The sequence below is a fragment of the Carassius carassius genome, chromosome 34 (genome assembly GCF_963082965.1).
Source record: "Carassius carassius chromosome 34, fCarCar2.1, whole genome shotgun sequence".
In the NCBI taxonomy this organism is placed as follows: domain Eukaryota; kingdom Metazoa; phylum Chordata; class Actinopteri; order Cypriniformes; family Cyprinidae; genus Carassius; species Carassius carassius.
Window position 1 is genome coordinate 26285910 of NC_081788.1, and position 21803 is coordinate 26307712.

The 21803-nt window shown below is 37.8% G+C and overlaps 1 protein-coding gene and 1 pseudogene across 1 annotated transcript; one reads left to right on the top strand and one right to left on the bottom strand.

The window, feature by feature from the left end:
* Positions 1 to 777, top strand: part of LOC132115040 (pre-rRNA-processing protein TSR2 homolog) — a 1619-nt pseudogene extending 842 nt beyond the window's left edge.
* A 1045-nt stretch (positions 778 to 1822) lies between these two features.
* LOC132114887 (SRSF protein kinase 3-like) lies at positions 1823 to 21803 on the bottom strand. Its single transcript, XM_059523270.1, has 16 exons — positions 21654 to 21803; positions 21139 to 21256; positions 18931 to 19322; positions 15346 to 15454; positions 15056 to 15143; positions 14886 to 14973; positions 13992 to 14098; positions 13682 to 13847; positions 11563 to 11588; positions 8118 to 8316; positions 6414 to 6641; positions 4510 to 4607; positions 4312 to 4419; positions 4111 to 4180; positions 2931 to 3023; positions 1823 to 2189 (listed from the first exon to the last, which is right to left on the bottom strand). Exons 1-16 carry the CDS (start codon positions 21667 to 21669, stop codon positions 2005 to 2007), a joined length of 2091 nt encoding a protein of 696 aa, XP_059379253.1. The 5' UTR covers positions 21670 to 21803; the 3' UTR covers positions 1823 to 2004.

The following is a 21803-nucleotide window of genomic DNA, read 5'->3' on the forward strand; positions in this document are numbered from 1 at the left end:
GAAGAAGAGCGCTGAGAGAGAGCAAAGGCCACACCTACTAAAACACCTGCTGATGATGATGATAGTGAAGATGAAGAGGTATAGCGTATATACATATGTATATACACACACGTATGTATGTTTTTTTTTATTTGTAATATTTTAAGTGTACATATTTATATAAGATATATAAAAAATAAATAATGGTACAAAATATTTGGTCTGTTTTTATTAATGTTTTTAAATATTTATATTTAACATTTAAAGTAAATGTAATATTTTTGTATAATTTATACATTCTATATAAACTTATTTAATTTAAACTTATTTCTATATTTATATATTTGTGAATATTTTTTAAATATATTAACATAATTTCTATATAATATACAATATAAAATGCAATGTACAATAATATACAATATATAATATGTACTTAAAAAAAAATATATATATATATATATACACACACACACACGTGTATAACATTTACAATTTTAACATTCATGTGTAATATATAAAAATCAATAGCACACACACACACACATATATATATATATATATATATATATTATTTTCATGCTTATTAATTAATAGTACAGAATTTTTGGTGTATTAGATGCAAATCTCCCCTTTCTGAATTGTGTCCAGTTTTTTTCTCAGGCTATGGAGTGTGATGGAGGGGCAGGCGGAGCTTCAGTCAACGCTGAAGCGGTGAAGGAGCAGCGTCTTCTTCCTCAAGCTGCGAGTCACGAGGAAGAGGATGATGGCTGGACAGTTGTACACAGGAAGAAGTGACTGGACTTGCAGTATTAAAACTGAGGAATTTCTTAAATTAAAAGACTTTTCAAGGGCTTCTCTGTCTCTCTAGCTCATGATACTTCTGCATTTTCAACCACAGCAAACCCACAGAATGGTGCATGTGACTGATGTTAAAACACAGATAGATTACCTCACTGGACCTCTTTCCCGGGTTTCTTTCATAAATGCTTAGTTTGGAGTACACAAAGTCTAATGAAATTAATTTATGTATTCTTTGTAACTGGTCTGGTCTTTGGTGCATATACACAAGTATATACATTTTAATGGTCTAGTTATGGTCTATCCATAACACCGATTCTCTCTCTTTGACTTCCTGTAACCCTTATTTATAACTTGTAGGTTAATCCCTGCAGTGGTCCTTTATCGCCCTCTTGTGTCGCTACACTATCACAGCAACAGTAAAATGCAGAGCTGGAATATCATAACGATATGCTAAACTTTAGTCAATGGAAGAAAAAAAATATAATGCATATTTGGAACAATAAACGGTGTCAGAGTTTTCATAGTTTTTCTCATGTTTGGTTATGTAAAATGTTTAAACGCTCTATTGTTACAGTATATTATGGTGACCACATCAGGATTATTAAAAAAATACTGTTTGTAAGTGAGCCTTTATTCTTCGGTACACAGGGTTTAAGCTCAAGTCTTTATTGAATTCAGTCAAGTATTCATACAGTGTTATATGTGTGAGGAATGCTTGATTGTGACCATACATTCGCAGACAAATATAAAAAGGCCAGGGGCTTTTTTTATTTTTTTGCAGATGACATGTCAAGGCACTATTTTAACATAAATATGTGACCCTTCTAAATTAAATGACCGTACAATGAAACCTCAACAGACTACAGACATATCTGCATCATGTTCAGAGATCAAAGCTTCTTTAAATATATATATATATATATATATATATATATATATATATATATATATATATATATATATATATATATATATATATATATATATATATATATATATATATATATATATATATATATATATATATATATATATATATATATATATATATATAAAAAGACAACAGGTTTGAGGTTCTAGCTAGGTCTGTGCTCAGATACTGTATCTCCAGTATGTTTTACCTTAGCAGTGAGTTTGCTCTGAAAGGTGCACCAAGTGATCAGATGGACCAAAATGACACAGACCGCACAAACGTAGTGAACACAAGGAAAACGGAGCGTGTTAGGAGTTGATCCAGGGGTGCTGTAGACACTCGGCAGCTGTGGCGCGGTTCTCTGGGATGAACTCGAGCATGGTGAGCAGGAAGTCGCTGAATTGGGCTGCTTGATCAAGTGGCCACTCGTACTTCTCCAGCAGCACCTCGAACAGCCCCCATGGCTTCAGGTTGGAGATGTGCCTCAGCTCACCTACACACACACACACACACATGCAAAAACACTCAGATGCAAATTCAAGGACGCCTGTTTTCTATGAAAGTAAACAAGTAGTCCAGCACTGTGTGAAGGAAAGTTGTGAGTCCAGGATAAGGAATTAAGAAATATATATACACAGACATATACATATATAAGCATCTTCTGATAAAACACATTTATGACGCCTAAAAACATTCTTGAGACTCTGTAGATTTATACGCATGTATAGACTAGAATGTATCCAAATAGATTATGCCTTCCTACTATGGACCACATGGCATTTCAAATATCTTGTCACTGGAGACATAGGTTCAAGGGCATTTCAAGGGATTTTTCATCTCTGGTCAGGTGAGAGATGGTACTCAATCAGGTGGGGTTTGTCATTCTTAGGCAGTGGAGGAAGGACAAACAGAATTTTTCCATTCAACACTAAGTGTAGTCATGCTTTGTTGCTGGAGTTCGAAAAATGAGAGGTTCTTTCTCAGTGGTTTAGAAATCAAGCAGAGTGAACTTTGCTAACGTGTTGATCTTCAGCAAAGATGTTCTGAGCTAATAATATCCTGACTATTCATCACACATCTGTGGAAAACCTTTTTGACTATGACCTGATGTCTAAATCTTATCTTGTTGGGCCATAAACACATGGTCTGCAAACCCTTTTTCCTTTGATTTTGAGGGGAAAGTGTCAGATTCACAGCGACATTCTCCTGTAACTGAAACATCCAGAGCTCTTACCTCTTCGGCTGAAGTATTCTCTGGAGTATCGACCTGACAGGGCGAAGTGTGGAGGAATGGGACCCAACAGCTCAATGATGTGAGCTATGTGATCTGGAAAACAACACAACACATTGTATTCATTGCATAACCTAAAACGTTATTATATATTCATGTTTCTGAAAGATGTCGGTCTCTTACACTCATCAAAGATGCTTTCATTTGACCAAAAACTACAGTGAAAACTAATAATGTGAAATATTTTTTCAATTTGAAATAACTGCTTCTATTGTTCTAATATAAATTGTAATTTATTCCTGTGATCAAAGCTGTATTTTCAGCATCATTACTCCAGTCTTCAGAGTCACATGATCCTTCAGATATCATTCTAATATACTGCTCAAGAAACATTTCTTATTATCAACATTGAAAACAGGGTAAAACGTTACTTTAGTGACCAATTCTCATTATTAACCCCTTAACTGTCACTCATTTTTGAACATAGACTTTGTATACTTAAATTTTTATAATTCATGAAAACATTTTGTAACATGATATTGATGTACCATTTACATGGTAATGCAATGTCTGATTTTAAAATGGGTTTTAAAGGATGAATTTTGAGATTTGAGATATTTGGGAGTCTTAGACCTTTCCAACGATATATAGTTTGTCAAGATTAGATTAGTTTTAATTGTAATATAGTGAAGTAAATGTAGGTGTCCCACAGAGGGGACGGGTGACAGTTAACAGGTTAACTATTAATATTAGCAAACATATGACTAGCATATTGGCTGTTAATTCATACTTATAAAGCGCATATTAATACTTTATTATGCATGACCATATTTCAGATCCTTTAACCCGACCCAACAACTAAACATGACAACTACCTTACTAACTATTAATAACCAGCAAATTAGGAATCTGAGGCAAAAGTCATAGTTAATTGGTCCGCAAACTAAAGTGTGATTGAAAAACAGTTGTCGCTTCATATTTTCGTAGAAACCGTGATATATTTTTTTTTTTACAGGATTTTTTGATGAAAAGAAAGTTCAAAAGAACAGCATTTAAATTTTAAATGAGAACAAGTACTTCAATTATTTAATGAGCTGTCACTGTTCATAAGTATAAAATAATCCCTTTTAAATTTTTATCATGCCAATAACAATATCCTGGGAGGAAGACCAAGAGAACGGACCTTCATCTCGAGTGTAGTCCTCTCCTGAGTGAGGCTCAAACAGATAGTCTCCGGTCGCCAACTCAAACGCCTGTGAAGACGCATCAGATTACTGCTCTCTCACATGACACACAAGCAGGAAGTGCAAGTGGACATCCTGACCATTTGTTCAGTGTCTTTATGGAATAGTAGGTGTAAGATCCACACTGAATGAGTTCGTACCATACACGCAGTGCTCCATATGTCAGCCGGGGGTCCGTACTCTGCTCCGATCAGCACCTCCAGAGCTCTGTACTGACGCGTCTGGATGTCTTCAGTAAAGTGCTTGTGCTGATGTGGAGGAGATGACATCAGTAAACATCACCAGCTGTGATCCATAATTCACTTTCTGAATACCTGGAATCGACCCACTGTACTCACCACCCAGCATGCATTGCCTAGGTCTGCAATCTTGATGCGTATTTTATCTGCGTTCTGAGTTTCTAGAGGATTCACTAAGAAGTCAGCAGCAGAGTATGCTGGGGGACATAAAAACAGACCATTTTAGCATTGATGTCAAACTTTCAGCAGCACTAGAACTTATCTGACTTATCTAAATTTAAGATAAAAAGCCTACAGAAAGTAACAATCGGATTACAGAAGTGAAAATTTCATTCATTTTCTTCATAACTTACAAACCTTTAAAAACAGACCTGCTTCAGTAGGTCACCAGCCACATTATTTCAACTTCATTGTTAAATAATGGTTTCATTAGGAGATCCTAGTAGGGCTGTGCAAAAAATCGAATGCGAGTTTCATGCACATCTCATCAGTAAAGACGCTCCTGTAATTAGAAGTATATCTCAAGCACGTGCGTTCAGATCAGGGTTGCCAGGTTTTTACAACAAATCCTGCCCAGTTGCTTCTCAAAACTAGTCCAAAACTAGCCCAATCGCGCTTTGAGGTGGTTCCCCAATAAAATTTCTTCCCGGGGTTAAAATATAAGTTTTTTAGCAGGGTTGCCTTGGAAAAAATTCGCATTTTAGGGGCTAAATATCACGTTATTTGTATTGGGGTCGCTTCGACCCACGGACATGAAAAACAACCTCAGACTTGGCAACACTGGTTGGCATTTACTACACCAGGCCGTAATTCACTGACGCAGGGGATTCTTTGTCGATTTTGAAAACGATTTTGTGTTAGTTGTCGGTAGACTACGGCTCTGTGTAGTAACTGCCGCTCCACCTGAACCAGTGTTGCCAAGTCTGCGATTGTTTTTCATGTCCGCAGTTTGAAGCAACCCCACTAATAACGTGATATTTAGCCCCTAAAATGCAAATTTTACCAAGGCAACCCTTCCAAAAAAATTATATTTCAACCCCGGGAAGCAATTTTTATCGGGGAACCACCTCGAAGCGCGATTGGGCTAGTTTTGGACTCGTTTTGAGAAGCAACTGGGAAGGATTTGTTGTGCAAACCTGGCAACCCTGATCTGAACGCACATGCTTCAGATATACTTCTAATTACAGAAGCGTCTTTACTGACGAGATGTGCATGAAAATCGCATTCGATTTTTTGCACAGCCCTAGATGACGTAATCAAGTCAAACTCTCTCTGCTCTCAAACTACTTCAATATTTGTATGCATAACACAAGGTAAAATATATTATTTCAATATACATTTATATTTAGACTTGCTTTATATGTATCCATCGTTTTACATTTTAATTGACCCATTTCACAGACTGTGAATCCAGTTATTAACATCATAAATCTAGCCAATTTCCATAAAAAAAAACTCTCATGCACATTTTTACTCTATACTTACTTATTATAGTTATATTACCTTGCCATTAAGTTACAGAGAATTATCCACAGCTGCTGCGTGAGTGTTTTTAATACAACGGCTGATCTTTCTCTCTTCTGACCACGGTAATCAAGCTGTTCTTATTTTTTCCTCATAGAAAGGCTTTTTCTTATGCTACTGTGGCAAACGGGAATGCAAAAATGATGTGTTGTAGTTTCTACAGAATTCTGATGAATTCTCATAACCCCAGAAATGTGAAGAGGGACCTTTATGATGATACTTCATGGGACTGTAGTTCTTTCCCTTATTAAAGCCATTAAGTATACGGTCTAATACCTTTGTCTTTTTGTCATATTTTCAAACACTGTTTTGCTTAAAATCAAAGTTTGGAATGCTGATTAACTTGCAGCTGGTTGGTTTAGTTCATGGTTTGTTATTTAGAGACTCTATTATTCCTATGGGAATGATGATTAGTTTCAGAAGCAAGGCAGCTGTTGCACTCTATTGGTCGTTTTCCATCAAAAAAGCAGTGTACGTACTGTTGGGAGAGAGCAGTGAGCGCTCTGTGGAGTATCCAGACAGAGTGGACAGAGCCGACTCCGAGGTAGCTGACAGAATGGAGCCAGACATGCCGGACAGACCCGATCCAGGGCTGGAGAAGCGCAGGGGTCCGAAGCCGTTACAGCCCTCCTCCAACCACGACGAGCTCGATTCTGGACTGTGTTTATTCAGAGCTCCTACAGAGTGTATATTACCATTCACGTTCACTGTGACACACATAAAATTCAAATTAAATCTGGCCACATTTCATTAATAATCTTTCAACTGAAAACTAAAGCATCTTGGAGGAGCTAAAATCATCAGTCCATCAAAATCTGCTTCAGAGATATTGGACTCTGGCCGTCAAAACTGAATATATCATTTGTTAAAAAGTCTTTTCAACCAATTTTTCAAATTTAATCAGCAGTCATTTAAGCAACGATGTTGAGAAACAGAGCCATTACTACTATATTGTGCTTGAAAACTCCTCATATCATGGAAAAAATTTTGGTCAAATCACCATATGGTCATAAGTAGTTTAATCTGTAAGCTTATAATGCTAAAATTTAGAAAGTGTCAATATTTTAATTATAGTTTCATAGTTTAACAGTCAGATTCAGCAGAATGAAACTGAACACAGGGGTCTTGAGATGCTGTTTAACAAAAAAAACTTCTTTTAACTAAACAAAGAATCTAAAAACGCAACAAGAGGCTGAAAAAGTAATGAGATGCACTGCATCAAAAACCTCCATGTAGCACACGGACCAATGCACAAGTAAAAACCACAGATCATTCACCTCCTCATAGCCCTTAGGTCCAAAAACTATGAGCTGTAACATGCTAAATGTCTGCAAGAATGATTATATTTAATCCTCATCCCTAATCACACATTTTCTGACCAATGAAATTCAAGACTTTTCTAGTCATTGGTGATTTCTAGATAGGGATTTAATGAGACATACCTGTAGAAGATCACACTAACAACATTTTGTTTTTAGTACAATATTATTATTTGTGCTAAAAATTGTAAATCAAATACAATTTCCTAAACCTAAGTGTCATGAAAATAACCTTTAGGTCACTAAATATTCCACACTGATAAATAACTATATATACTATAAATAACTACAAATAAAAAAAATCTGTAGAAAGATTGATGCAGCTTCTGTTTTTTTACATAAATCATTAACACATACAAAGCTTCATTCTCCCTAAAATTCATCTTAATGTCATTTTGCATGTGTAAATGGTTAATTAAGTCAGTTCATTAATTAGACTTCCATTTGATGGCCATTAATGCTGGGTAATTCTGTTTACAGAAATGAAAACACTTTTTTGCCACTTGAGTAAAAGATTTGTTGTTCACTTTAAGACATTGGAGTGATGTTTTCTTTACTCAGGAGCAAGAGGAGACATGCATAATGGATGTCTCATTATTTTCTGGCTTGAAATATAGACAGAAATAAATAGAACTAATTGACACATTAATCTTGTTTGTTTTTTCCTCCATATAGTACAGTACATAATCTTTCAATTGCTCACGGAATTCGCCAGAAGGAATTTTACAAAGCTTTTTAAATGTAATAAAAACAACTATTTCAGTACCTCAGCTCACAAAGTAAATCAACCCTTTTTGCATATTAATTCAACAGAATCATTAAAACATTAAATGATTCACTAGAGTTTATATAAATGTATCTCACTTTGTGCGTGTTTGTCGTCATCCTCTCCGTCCTCGCTGAGCCTCCAGAGCGCTCGTGTGTTTCCAGAAGCATCTGGCGGTAAAACTCCGTCCAGCTCCTCCATCCTCTGCAGGTCCAACAGCCTCTCGTCTAACAGAAGCTGCTGTCGTTTGGCTTTCCTTTTCAACTTCTTCTTCTTATTCTTTGATAATTTACCCATCTAGATGCAAACACAAATGGGCAAAAAAGATTTTAAAACAGTTTTAAAGTGCTGAATCAAAACAAAAAACAGCATGGAACACCAAGCAAGTTTCAAAAAGACCTTCTAAAACAATGTAAGCTGATGAACCTGTGCAATTATGATTATGTTTGCAACAGCAAACTAATCTCACACTTACTTTGGTGAGTATGTTCTCATACAAACATTACTCACTCTCAGGCCATCCAATATGTAGATGAGTTTGTTTGTTTTTATATTCAAAACAGATTTGGAGAATTTTTGCATTATATTATTTGCTTGCCAATGGATTGGCTGCAGTGAATGGGTGCCGTCTGAATGAGAGTCTAAACAGCTGATAAAAAACATCAAAAACATTTTTTTTACTTCAAACCATTGCTTCGGACTAAAATAGGAGTCTATAATCCATTATATTAGCCTAGAAATCTAGACGCACCCTAGCGGCAGCAAAATGTATTTCGCAGCCTCGAGTACAGTCTAGCAACTCTCAATACACCTTCTAGCAGCAAAAACCCAGATTGGGTCAGGCCAATCACGTCGTGTATAGAGCAGGCGGGGCGGGCTTAACATATGACGACAGAGAGTTGCGACCGAGCGACAACCTCCCGCTCTCTCTCGTGAGGCCAATAAGGAAGTGACTAAAACTGCAATTCATCGACTGGCCGCTTGAGGCTGGCTGCAAAAGGGAGTCAGTCCCATAGACTCCCCATGTAAAAATGCCCAACTTTACAGCAGGAAAAAACATGTTTACAGTCTGGTTCAAAAAATGATTTTGGTCTAAATAGCTAATTTTGCCCCTCATGACAACTGTGAGGGGAGTGAATTTTTTTATAACTCATCCGTTTAAATTATATTAAGACTTAAAGTTCTGCATAATTAAGGGTGTAGCCACTTGAGTGACAGGTGGATTGCCGCTGCGGACACTGCTGTCGTGCTAGGTGGGTGTGGCTACAGCAACTAGCTCCCGCCTTTTTGCCCATTTTTGATTGTCCGTGAGAGTCGCACGGTGACGCGCTGCCAAGATGGCGACGGCCCGCTCTACACACTTTAGGCTTCAAAAACTCTCTTCAGGAGTCTACGGGTGACGTCACGGACACTACGTCCATGTTTTTATACAGTCTATGGTTGCGACCATAGACATCGGCTGCCACTTGAAAACAAAGAATGGCGGCTGCAGCTGTCGAACAACGATCTTTTGAATCGGCTTTGGCCGCGACTCTGGAGGACTTGGAGTTAAGTTTCTCTTTAAGAAAAGAGCAAAGAACGGCACTTAAGTCATTTTTAAAAAAGGAAGATGTGTTTGGAGTTTTGCCGACTGGATACGGAAAAAGTTTAATATACCACTCTGACTACGTCACCTTCTTCGTTGCTCTGATTGTTTGTAGCGCTATCCTATTGCGTGCAGAGGGATTTTGAGAGACAGCCGTTTATCCCGCCCCTCGGAGTAAGCCTCGTCTATGGAGAGTTTCCAGACTAAACATCTTGATGTAAGTCTGGCTGGCCAGGCCACCATTATATTGCTTTTTCAAAAAAAAAAAAATCAACTTATATGAATCAGAAGAGAAATACAGATACAGAACAGATCAAGCACCGTTTACAAGTGACACCAATCTAAAGCGGTTCTAAACAAATATGTCAGTGGATGTGAGAGGACAACAGGGGATGTACTTTTTCACTGAAGATAGTCTTATTATATATTATGGACTGGTATTTTGGCCAGAAGTGACAATTTGAAGTTAAAATATCTAAATGATGTGTTTTTTTCTCACAAATATGCAGCTTTTCGGTTCACAAGATGTTAATTGATGGACTGGAGTGGTGTGGATTACTTGTGGATTATTGTGATGTTTTTATCAGCTGTTTACACTCTCATTCTGACGGCACCCATTGGTGGCAATTTGCTGGTTCAAATTCAACAACAAAAAAAGGAAAATCACCAGTGAGTCCTTGACCTAAACACCTAACATCAGGTTACTCCAAGGGATTGTCACTGAAATGTCCTTTCATGGGTCTCCAACCTTACGCACAGCTGTCAGCAATGGCATGCAGAAGGGTTTTTTCATCTGGTTACAGAATCCAAACACTATGCATTAATGGTTATTTTCATGACATGTTGTCCAGGGTTGCTTCTAAACGATTCACTCATTTTTGATACAATAAGTTTACACTGATGCAGCATAAAGTGAATTTTGCCATGGGGGATATCTGACACTACTGCGCCATTTTCAGCTCTGGGACTACTTTGGGATGGCAGCTCTGTTGCCATGTCTGTTGTCTGGCCGAGCTGTGACACGTTCGATTTATTGAGTCCAGTCTTACGGGACTGACCTGATGAACTTCTGCCTCTGGCGCTGTCTGTAAGTTAAGCATATTGGGTTTCGGGCACTTTAAACATAAAATTCATTACCTGTCTTGGTCTTAAAAATGAAATTAATAATAATAATTTTGAGATATCTTGTTCTTTTCAACATTTCTTTCTTCATCTCAGTGGTGTAGACAGCCTGGCTTTTTGCCATTCAACTCATTTATATTCAGAAGAGAGGAAAATGTGACAGTAATTCGTGAAATCACGCAAAACCATGCAGAGGTGGTGGCTGAAATGAGAAAAGCAGAATACAGGCAGTGGGAACTCAGCGGCTCTCTGTCTGGCTGTCATGACGTGAGAAAAGATAATGCTCCTGTCTGAGAACAGCTTACTGCACTGGCCTTTTCTCACTTCCAAAATAGTCTTCTAAAGAATAAAAGGGGAAAATGAATTGGAATGCAGAATGATCAGATGAAGAAAGATAGCTAGCTGGTTTAATGCTCCAGCATGCAGACACCTTTGAAAGGTCTAATATTGTTAGTGAGCAGTTAACGGTGTAAAATCAACACATCTGTGGGACAGCAAAGAGCATCGAGACCAAATCCACTGACTGGGTGAAACCGAAAGAAATGCTTTAATTAAACATATACTCTTATGTGCTTTTACACCGGCTTAAGATCAGTTATCAGTCAATTCAGTGCATTCAATTATATTTTGAGCATAGGTTGCATTCTCTTTCCCAAAATCAGTGGATCTGACCACAGCCATGGAGATATGCCCCTTTCTCGGCAGTTCATGCCTGTCTATCTACATAGGCAAGGGTGGGTTAGGGTACAGCAGGCAGATTAAAACAATCATGTGTCATTTTCACCAGGACAAACTACATCCTTTCTGTATTTCAGCAGGCACAACTCTGAACGTACCTGTTTTTCCCTTGGTGCCGTGCTAACTGCCGTCAGAACAGAAGAGGAAAGAGGGAGGGACAGAAAACCACAATGATAATAATTATAATAATTTAAAAGAAAAAGAAAACAGAGAAAGAAAAGATAGGACAACAGTTAGAAACCAAACAGACGACAGAAGAAATGAGAAATGATTGGCATATTCACCACAGAAGCAGAGGAGAAATGACGACCAGCATGCACATCTGTAGTCGATTAAGCGTTGAAAGCACACCCAAATTACTTTCTTATTTGCTTTCTTACATTTAAAACTTGAACTTAATTAAATAAACCCTAATTCTATGACCTGGACTCAATCGTTGAGGAGAAAAAAAAACTGTGTGATTCGGCTAAAATCCACAGGAAGGTAAATCTATACAAAAAATACTGTCCATCACTTCTGTAAAGCAGTGACTTGGTTCTATCCATCAGTTGTTTATTGGAAAAATCTTTATCTGTAGGCAGATCTGAATTCAAGCTTGAAGTCATCTGTACAAAAGAATTTTTGTTTTAAAAAGACTCAAAGATAGGAGAAGTCTGACATACGTAACCAGAGAGAAGCCTGACCAAAATTACAAGGTCAATGAAATAGGCAAACAATTCACAGCAAGATCAAAAATTTTAACTTAGAAAACAGATAGGGAGAACTCTCATTTAAAGCTGATTTGAAATGAAAATAAAATTCATAAATGAACTTGCAACTATTTCATTCACATGTAAATATCTTCATATCGAAGAAAACAAAATCACTATAGTTCAAGCGTAAAGTCAAGAAAGATGCTTAAATCTGATTCAAAGGTTTACAAATGCAAATACACAGAGACGAAGGCAAGTCCAGTCCAGTCACACACTGAAGAAAAAAAAACACTACAAATTTATTAGCAATTCATCAAACCTATGGAATTAAATTTGATAAAAAAATGAACATAACTTTTTCAGAAATCATCAAAAATATGCCATTACAAAAGAAGAAAACCACAATGAAAATTTAAAAAATGAACTCAGTCGCACCGATTTAACAGGCTCTTCAAATATGCTTCATTCTTTGTTAATGTTTTTCAAAGATTTGTTTTCGCTAATCGTGGATTCGTCTCAAGTCTGCAAAGATGAGCTCTCAGGAGACACGGAGCGGCATCATCTTCCTCCTCCGCTTGTCCTTCAAGGCAGCTTGAAGTAAGGTTGTGTTACTGAATTAACCAATAACATCGATACAAGTTTTTCATGTTACAGTGTGCAACAGTTTGTTGCGGATATTATTGTCATTCACAAGGAGGAAGATGGTGCCGCTCCGTGTCTCTCCTGAGAGATCATCTTTCCATTATGCGCCATTGAGTGACGTCTGTACTTCCCGGTCAGAGAGCACCTGTCCATCAAAAGCTCATTATCCAATCAGAGTAGATCACTGTTAACTCCGCCCCCACGAGAGGTTTGTGTCAAAACACCAAACGAAAAACTGCGAAGCATAAGCAAAATCTGTGGCAATGCATTCAGAATCCACGATTAGCGCAAAAACGAATCTTTGAAAAACATTAACAAAGAATGAAGTATATTTGAAGAGCCTGTTAAATTTGTACGACTGAGTTCTTTTTTTTTCATTCTCATTGTGTTTTTCTTCTTTTGTAATGGCATATTTTTAATAGTTTCTGAAAAAGTTACGTTCATTTATTTAGAAATAAAAATAATTTCATAAAAACCAATCTAAAGTCTGCTTTACACTGTCTAAACTGCAAGCAACAAAATTAACTGCATCACAGTGATCAAGGCTGGAGGTGAGACAGAACTAGAAGCTCCCATCAGACAGCTTGATTATAGTGGGACTGATGTAGTTTTGTCTGCACAGACACGCAACTGACTTCCTAAATCACTCTGGATTGTAGTGGGGGACATTGAGTATCCCTGGTTTATGTCATTGTATGCTGTTCATCATTTTATATGATTACAATTTATAACATTTCTTTATATATTGTCTATTTAATAATGAATGCATTTACTATGTAAGCATTAAATGAGTCATACATAAGTCTAAAGGGAGTGTTATGTATGTCTCACATGATACTAAGATGAGTTCATTTGAGTCACACACGTAAAAATAAAAAACTACCGGAGGAGCCAGAAGGGGGCGGAGCTCCAGCCTTCTGCCATAACGTGGCTTCTGCTGCCAGCTGTCTCACATACACCTCATTGACATCCAGAAGGATATTCTCTGGCTTTATGTCTGTGTGGATGATCTTGCATTTCGTGTGCAAGTAATCCAAGCCCTCGAGAACCTGAAGAGAAGAAATAAGACACGTATGAATCACTCCCACGGTTTTGATGGAGCTACAATGTGTATACCGTACACTGGTAAAAACAAGTCTGAGAAAATTGTTTTTGCTATTTGACTGGACATTATGACTGTAAAACAGACGCACCTGTCTGAGAATGCTCTTCACACAGACCAGAGGCAAACCCATGTAGTTGGATTTGATGATCCATTTCAACAGCTGGTGACCGAGCACTTCTAGTACCATACACACATCTGAGAGGTCAACGAGTCAAGGACAGAGTCTGTGATTAATAAACCACAATTGGACAGCAACGGAAATATGATGTCGCCATGTACATGTCCCAAAGCAAATGAGCAGCACAGTTTCGTCTGCTAAAGATACTCATTTGCCAGTAATACTCTTGGGATTTTCAGCATCTGCCATGTCACTATATGTGGAAACTATATATGAACTTCCTCTCCAGAGTTCCTCTGAAAATTCACTTCACAAGCTTTTCACCATTTCATTTGATGAATTTTTTCTTGTAACATTTTGTTTTTGTAAAATACACATAACAAACCACCTTATTTAGATTATTTAGTTACATTCTTTAACCTTAAGAAATGATGAGAGCAATATATTATATTACTATTATTACTTTATTTATTCTATTAAAATTTATAATAAAAATACTTTGGAAAAAATGCAACTTGTGCAGAACGCTATTTGACAAAAATAAAAATAAAATGTATCCTAAAAATTTTTAATATTCTGTGTAAAGATATAGATATATTTGCATTTAACACTGTAAAAGACTGATCAAATAGTTTTATTAATTTAATTGATTATACATGCTTTTTTATTTTTAACATTTAAATAACCCATTAAAAGGAAAAAAATAAAACACTGAAAAAAAATGAAATTTGTGAGAAAAAAAAAGTTTCATAGGGCCTGAGAAAAATGAAACAAACCAAGAAATTTCAAATTTGAATAACACAAAACAGTAATCGCTTGAAAGTCGAACCAACATGAGCATGTGATGCAAGCAGTGAAGGATACGAACACCATTGACACCAGAGATTTTAAAATCATCAATAAGCTGAACGATTCTCTCTCTTTTGGGGTCTGTGGGGTCGCTGTCTCGCACCTGAGGAAAAATTATGTCATAATACATCTTTTTTTTTTTATGTTTAATCAAAAATGCTAACGTATTCAGTCCCCAGACTTACACATTTCAGTAGTTTAATCTCATCTAGTGCAGTCTCAGTGTAGTGCTGGGCACTTTTAACCACTTTCAGAGCCACAAATCTTTTCCGCCTACAGACAAATGTCATATATTGTTGAATTCAAACAGACAGTCAAACAGCATGTTCAGATGACAATCCATACACAACTATCTGGCTGACAATCCATAATCTGACATCGGTTTACATCTCAATATTTAGAGATTGTGCATCTAGTTCCAGCAGTTTAATCCCAGGGATTAGGATTCATGTTCATACAACATAAAAATACTCACTGTAGATCCCAGCACAGCCATACAGTGGAGAAATGGCCCCATCCCAGTTTCCTGACCACATGATATCTTCCATTAAACAGGTCTCCAATCTTCACTGGATAATACCCTCCTGAAAAAAAAAATCAAATATTGTCACATAAAATGCATTCAGCCAGTCATTATATGTTACTATTGCTGCATTAAGACATATAGCAGCTATTTTACAACAGCTTCAAATGTATGTCATCCAATCAGAATTCAGAGATGGAGCTAGGGCTTCACGATAATGGTTAAACTGATAATCACGATTATTTTGATTAAAATTACAATCACGAGTATTAATAACGATTATTCTATCCTGCTGGGAAAAAAAACTGCTAAAACCAGCCTAAAATAAACTGGTTTTAGCTGGTCTCCCTGCTTGGTCAAGCTGGTTTTAGCTGGTTGTTCCAGATAGTCTCCCAGCCTAACCAGCTAAGGAAGTTGTCAAAACCCCTCTAAAACCAGCCTTCTGACCAGTTTGACCAGCAAAGACTGAGCTGGATGACCAACTAAAATCAGTCAACCAGATTAGGCAGGTTTTAGCATTGTTTTTTTTTTTCTAGCAGGGAAATGCAATAACATTTCATGTGTCCTTTAACCAACCTCCATTGACTATACTCTGACTTCATTTAACCAACTATGATAATACAGAACTCATGGTTTTGGTTAGTGTTTTGTCATCTGTATTCACATTACATTTTCTAAATGACAATTTGTTCGTAAATGGGAAAAAGCCACTCAGATTGCACAGTAAATTTGCTCAAAGATCGTTAATACACACTGAAAGTCATGACATTTGCCAAGTATGGTAACCCATACTCAGAATTGGTGTTCTGCATTTAACCCATCCAAGTGCACACACACAGCAGTGAGAAGTGAACACACCATGAACACACACCCGGAGCAGTGAAAACTAACATTGACATACCATTTTTAACACAAAAACTGGTAAAAACTTTAGAAAATCTTAATATAAATTACAACAATTCCAATTTATGTACATTTTCCCCCATTGTATTGTCACAGGTAGGAAAAGCGCATTTATACCTCAAACACAATAGATCCATTATTGAAACTCAGTGAAAGTTTGATCATGGCACATCTGGTAACACAAACAGTACAAATGGCTTGTGAAAAACCACACATTGTCTATATGACACTTTCATGTAAGCAGAATATCGCTGTGGAGAGATCGCTAAACTCATCAGCGCTTGTTCTGCCATCAGTGAGCGCACAGTGTATCCTTAAAGGAGAAAAGCTCTGTTTTGAGGCTTAAAGCTATTCACATCTGGCAACCACAAGCATGGACGCTAGTGAAGACTTGTAAGCAATGCAAGATAACGCAAATGCCAAATTAAAAACATGTTTCAGGATTAATAACGAGGCGGCCAATATCGTGACGATTATTTTTAATTAATTGATTATTTTTTATTAATATATTAAACACTTAAACTAAATGAAAATCTTGAAATGCTGCCATGGTAACTAAATGAAAATTGCTGGAAATAAAAACTAAAACTGAAATAAAAATAAATTAAACCTAAACAATAATAGTTAAAATCATTAACAACATTACTAAAAACTCAACTAAAAAAAAAATTCAATATAAAAATGTATAAAAAAAACTATAATAGTTCATAAATAATGCTAGAATACCACTGTTTTGCATTGATACCAGATTTTTTGTATTTTTATGAATATTATAATTTTTTGGTTTGCATTAATAATGTTCCAAATAAAAACAGAAAATTATGAAATGAAGGGCTTTTTTTAATTTGGAAAGTAATTAATTCACTGGATTATAAAAAAAGGCATTTTTAAATGGTTATGTAATACATTAAATATTTTATTAAATTTTCAGCAAAATTAACTGTTTAGAGATCATAGACTGTATAATAACATGGACGTAGTGTCCGTGATGTCACCCACTGGTTTCCGAAGAGCGATTTTGAAGCCAAAAGCAGGCAGAGGTGGATGTCACCATCTTGGCAGCACATCACCGAGCATCACTCCTGGATTAGGGCTGCACGATATTGGGAAAAAATGACATTGCGATATTTTATTTTTCTGCGATATATATTGCAATATTTTTTCTTACAAACAAAAATGGGGTGAGCACACTTACATTCTCATTTTAAATGATTTAAACATCGACACCACCATATGCGCGAGGGAGAGAGAGCAAGACAGCGCTCGTGTTGTTCGAAAACGGCTCGCTCTCTCTCTGTCTCTCTCTCTCTCTCTCAATTCAATTCATATTGCTTTATTGGCATGACATACAAAGGTACATATTGCCAAAGCATTGTACATAGCAGAATAGAAACAAACAAAACAAAAATACATATATATTTATTATAAGAAAAAAAAATTACATGCAAAATAAATCCATATACATTTCTATAAACATTGATGGTACTTCTAATGTACTCTCTCTTTCTGTCTCTCTGTCTGTCTCTCTCTGTCTGTCTCTCTCTGTCTGTCTGTCTCTCTCGCGCGCGCTCTCTCTCTCTCTCTGTCTCTCTCGCGCGCGCTCTCTCTCTGTCTCTCTAGCGCGCGCTCTCTCTCTGTCTCTCTCGCGCGCGCTCTCTCTCTCTCTCTCTCTGTCTGTCTCTCTCTCTGTCTCTGTCTCTCTCGCGGTCTCTCTCTCTCTCTCTCTCTGTCTCTCTCACGCCCTCTCTCTCTCTCGCTCTCTCTGTCTCTCTCGCGCGCTCTCTCTGTCTCTCTCGCGCTCCCTCTCTCTCTGCCCTGTTAAACTTGCATGTGGTTTTCAGTCCTGTCAATTATAAACTTTCACTCTATGATGGTTAAGCTGTGCAATTAATCCGCGAATCACATTCGTCAAGGGCAGGGGAGTAGCTGGCCCGTACAGTTAATGAATAAACGGATCAACCCACGACAGCCTACATCGCACATCCTGCGATGTGACTATCGTGGATTCGTACATCGTGATATCGATGCTTAAACGACACATCGTGCAGCCCTATCCTGGATAATCGAAAATGGGCAAAAAGGAGGGAGCTGGTTGCTGAAACCACGCCCACCTTATTCGATTGCGGTGACAGCAGCGGCAATCCACCTGTCACTCAAGTGGCTGAGCCCTTAATGATGCAGAACTTTAAGGCTTAATATAATTTAAACGGATGAGTTATAAAATAAAAAAAATTCACCTGCCCTCACAGTTGTCACGGAGGGCAAAATTAGCCATATAGACCAAAATAATTTTTTGTACCAGGCTGTAAACATGTTTTTTTTTCTGCTGTATAGTTGGGCATTTTAACATGAGGAGTCTATGGGATTGACTCCCTTTTGCAGCCAGCCTCAAGTGGACAGTCGATGAATTGCAGTTTTAGTCACTTCCGCGTTAGTTTCAAGAAAGGGAGCGGAAGATTGCCGCTTGGATGAGATACATTTCATTAGTGTGATTTATATACCAGTGTATATATTTTTCCACATTATGTATTGGTGATACCTCCTCTTTAAGTTGAACAACTTCATATTTTTATAAGGATAAATAAGTATCATTAAAATCATCTATAAAGCAACAATTTCTTATGATCATCCTACCTTCACAGTAATCTGACGGATTCTCTTGCTCCTCATCATCTGACCCGAGTAATTCTGCTGGGGGTGGGGAAAAGTCTGGAGGGGGAGGGCTCAGAGCTTGTGGTGGGATCGTCTGTTTGGCCGGGGCCTGTGGAGTGGGAGGAGTCGTGGAGAGAACAGCAGGTAGAACCAGTGAAGGTGCTGTGGGAGTGGAAGATGTGTCTGGAGATGAGAGGACACTGGGTGAGGAAACCACTGTGATGGGAACGGAGTGAGGGATAGGGGCCGGAGGCTGCAGGTCTGGGGGACTCTGGGAAAGGTTTAACGGGGGCGTCGGGGGCGACTCTGGAGGGGTGGTGCATCTGTGGATGGTGAGGATGTGGCACAGATCATCAGAGGAGGGGATCTGGGGTCTGTAGAGCGAGAAATAAAAGAAGAAGATAAGATTTTAAATGCATCATCTGGTGGCTGACATCCTGTCTGAAAATTTTCTACAAAACATCACTTGTCTGTCATCTATAGCCCCTTTCACACTGCGATTCCGGCAAATACATGGGTAATATGTCCCGGCAATTGTTCGCTAGATTTTGCACTTTCACACGGCCAGTGATGACCCGGGATATGTGCGTGCGTTCACACACAACCCGTAAAAGTCCCGTAATGACACGTGACATCAGGACCTGGCATGTAATGTACGAGTCGAAAACGTTAGGCACGTTATACTTTCACTGAAGCTGGCGAACGATCTCAGCTTCAGCGCGGAAAGTGAGGAACTAACTGATCTCTGCTTCATTACAGTTTGCACATATTTTTTTGTCTAGAATGTTGATCTTCCTTCAAAACACCTGGTAAAAGAGTCACGCGATAACGTGCGTCATCACTATGACACGGCATTAGATCTGAATTTTGTTCACACAGCGCTCGTTCCGGGACTGAACCCGGCAATGTTACAAGGTCCCCGACCCGGGATCAGTCCCAGAATTAATCACGGGATATGTTTGCTTTCACACAGAAGGCGACCCGGCAATGTTTCGGCAATTTGCCAGGTCCGACGTGCAGTGTGAAAGGGGCTTATGGAAAACGCAGCTATGTTTAAAGAAGCAGAATGTTACTATTTATAATCAAGAATCCCTGATGACAACTCCATAATTCTACTACTTTTCATAAGCAATCTCCAGCTGTGCCTTTCATATCTAGGGCTTTTGATTTCATTCAAAGCACAGTCTTCAACCATCTGTGCAATTCAAAACATCAATGCACCATCTTAATATTAAGCCACACTGTGTCTCAGTCTATCTAGCTTTTATTAAATGGCCAATAAGTACATCTAAAGGGGTTTGCAACTTTGGCCAACCAATATCGGTTAAAAGCAGTGTGGCTAATACAATGGCCAACATAAACATATAATGTGTTATGTACTCGCTATAATGCACAAGAACATTCAGACATCAGGGCTACAGAGTGAAGTTCATGTCCACTGTGATAAGAGTAGAGATAAGTAGAATTATTGTTATTATTATTATTCAAAAAACATCAGAATTTAGAAGTAATAGGCTCAATGTAAGTAATAGGTTTATGTTTTCAAAATTTGTCATAAAGCTGAGACTATGATGACATGGCTGAAGGAATAAATTCGTTTTTCATTTTAATTTATTTTAGTAATGAAACTGAAGTTCACTCGCCGGATTGCTTCTGAATCACTACTGACTGAATCCTGCAAATTTTACTGACACCAAATAAGACATTTAAATTGGAGAAATAAAAAAAAGCTGAAGGTGTAAATATAATGTCTTCTTAGAATAAGATACTAAGAACACGTGATATTTATGTAGGGGAAGCACATACACATCCGCTCTTACTCTTTGCATCTTCATGCTATTTTGGCCTACTTTTGAGCGCTGCTAATGCAATTGAATCGCTTGCATTTCTCCTTATCTGACCATATTCATTTCTCAGCTTGTACTAAATAAATATAAACGTGGGGAAAATCAGAATTTTGACCAATATCTGAACAGATCTATGGTTCTTACTTATAATATGTATCTAATGTGTATTGTTTTCCAAGGGTGTGTTAAAATAGGTTGCACATGCATGGACCGGGAGGGAGGGCCATGAGTCAATATGCTTATCTGGAGAAGTGACTCCCATGGCCACCCTCCAATATATTTTTAGCAGCATCTCACAGAGCAGAAACCCAGATCTGGATCCTGCCCAGTTAGACACACTCACCCCAGCTCCAAACTAGAAATCTCCAGTGCTACTGCCTCTACTTTACGGTGCTTCTTGTTTTTCTTCTTCTGCTTTTTGCCGTGGCTGTTCAGGGGAAGGCTGTTATCGCTGCTGGATACTGCCATGCATCAAAGAGAATGTCATATAACATGATACATATTAGACATGCTGTTATAGACACCCCCACCCCCAATTCACTACTAATGGAGGACAATCCACCAATAAAATCGAGGATATCACATTGTCAGCAGGATACATGACTTTATTAATCACATGCATTTATCAATAAACAACCGAATACTTAAAAAAAATTGTGAAAAACCAAACATTAGATCCTGTAAACGTGCTCAGGCTTAGCTTTACAGCTAACACGGGCTCTAGTCATCAAAACAAGCGTCCTTTTAACCCCTTCGGCAAGCCGACATTGTTGAATTTATCCTCAAGAAACATAATACATACACAGACATGAATATATTTAGGGTTGTTTGACTGGTTTTTAATGAAAACACTCTCACCGTTCATCGATATCATCGGGACAGCTGTCACCTCACGCACATTCGCCTCGGTTGGTTCTGCGCATGCGCATGCGCATTCGGACAGCGCTGTGTTGACAGCATCTCGTGCGGTTGAAAAGGGACTGCTCGAGGACAACGGGGCCCGCCACA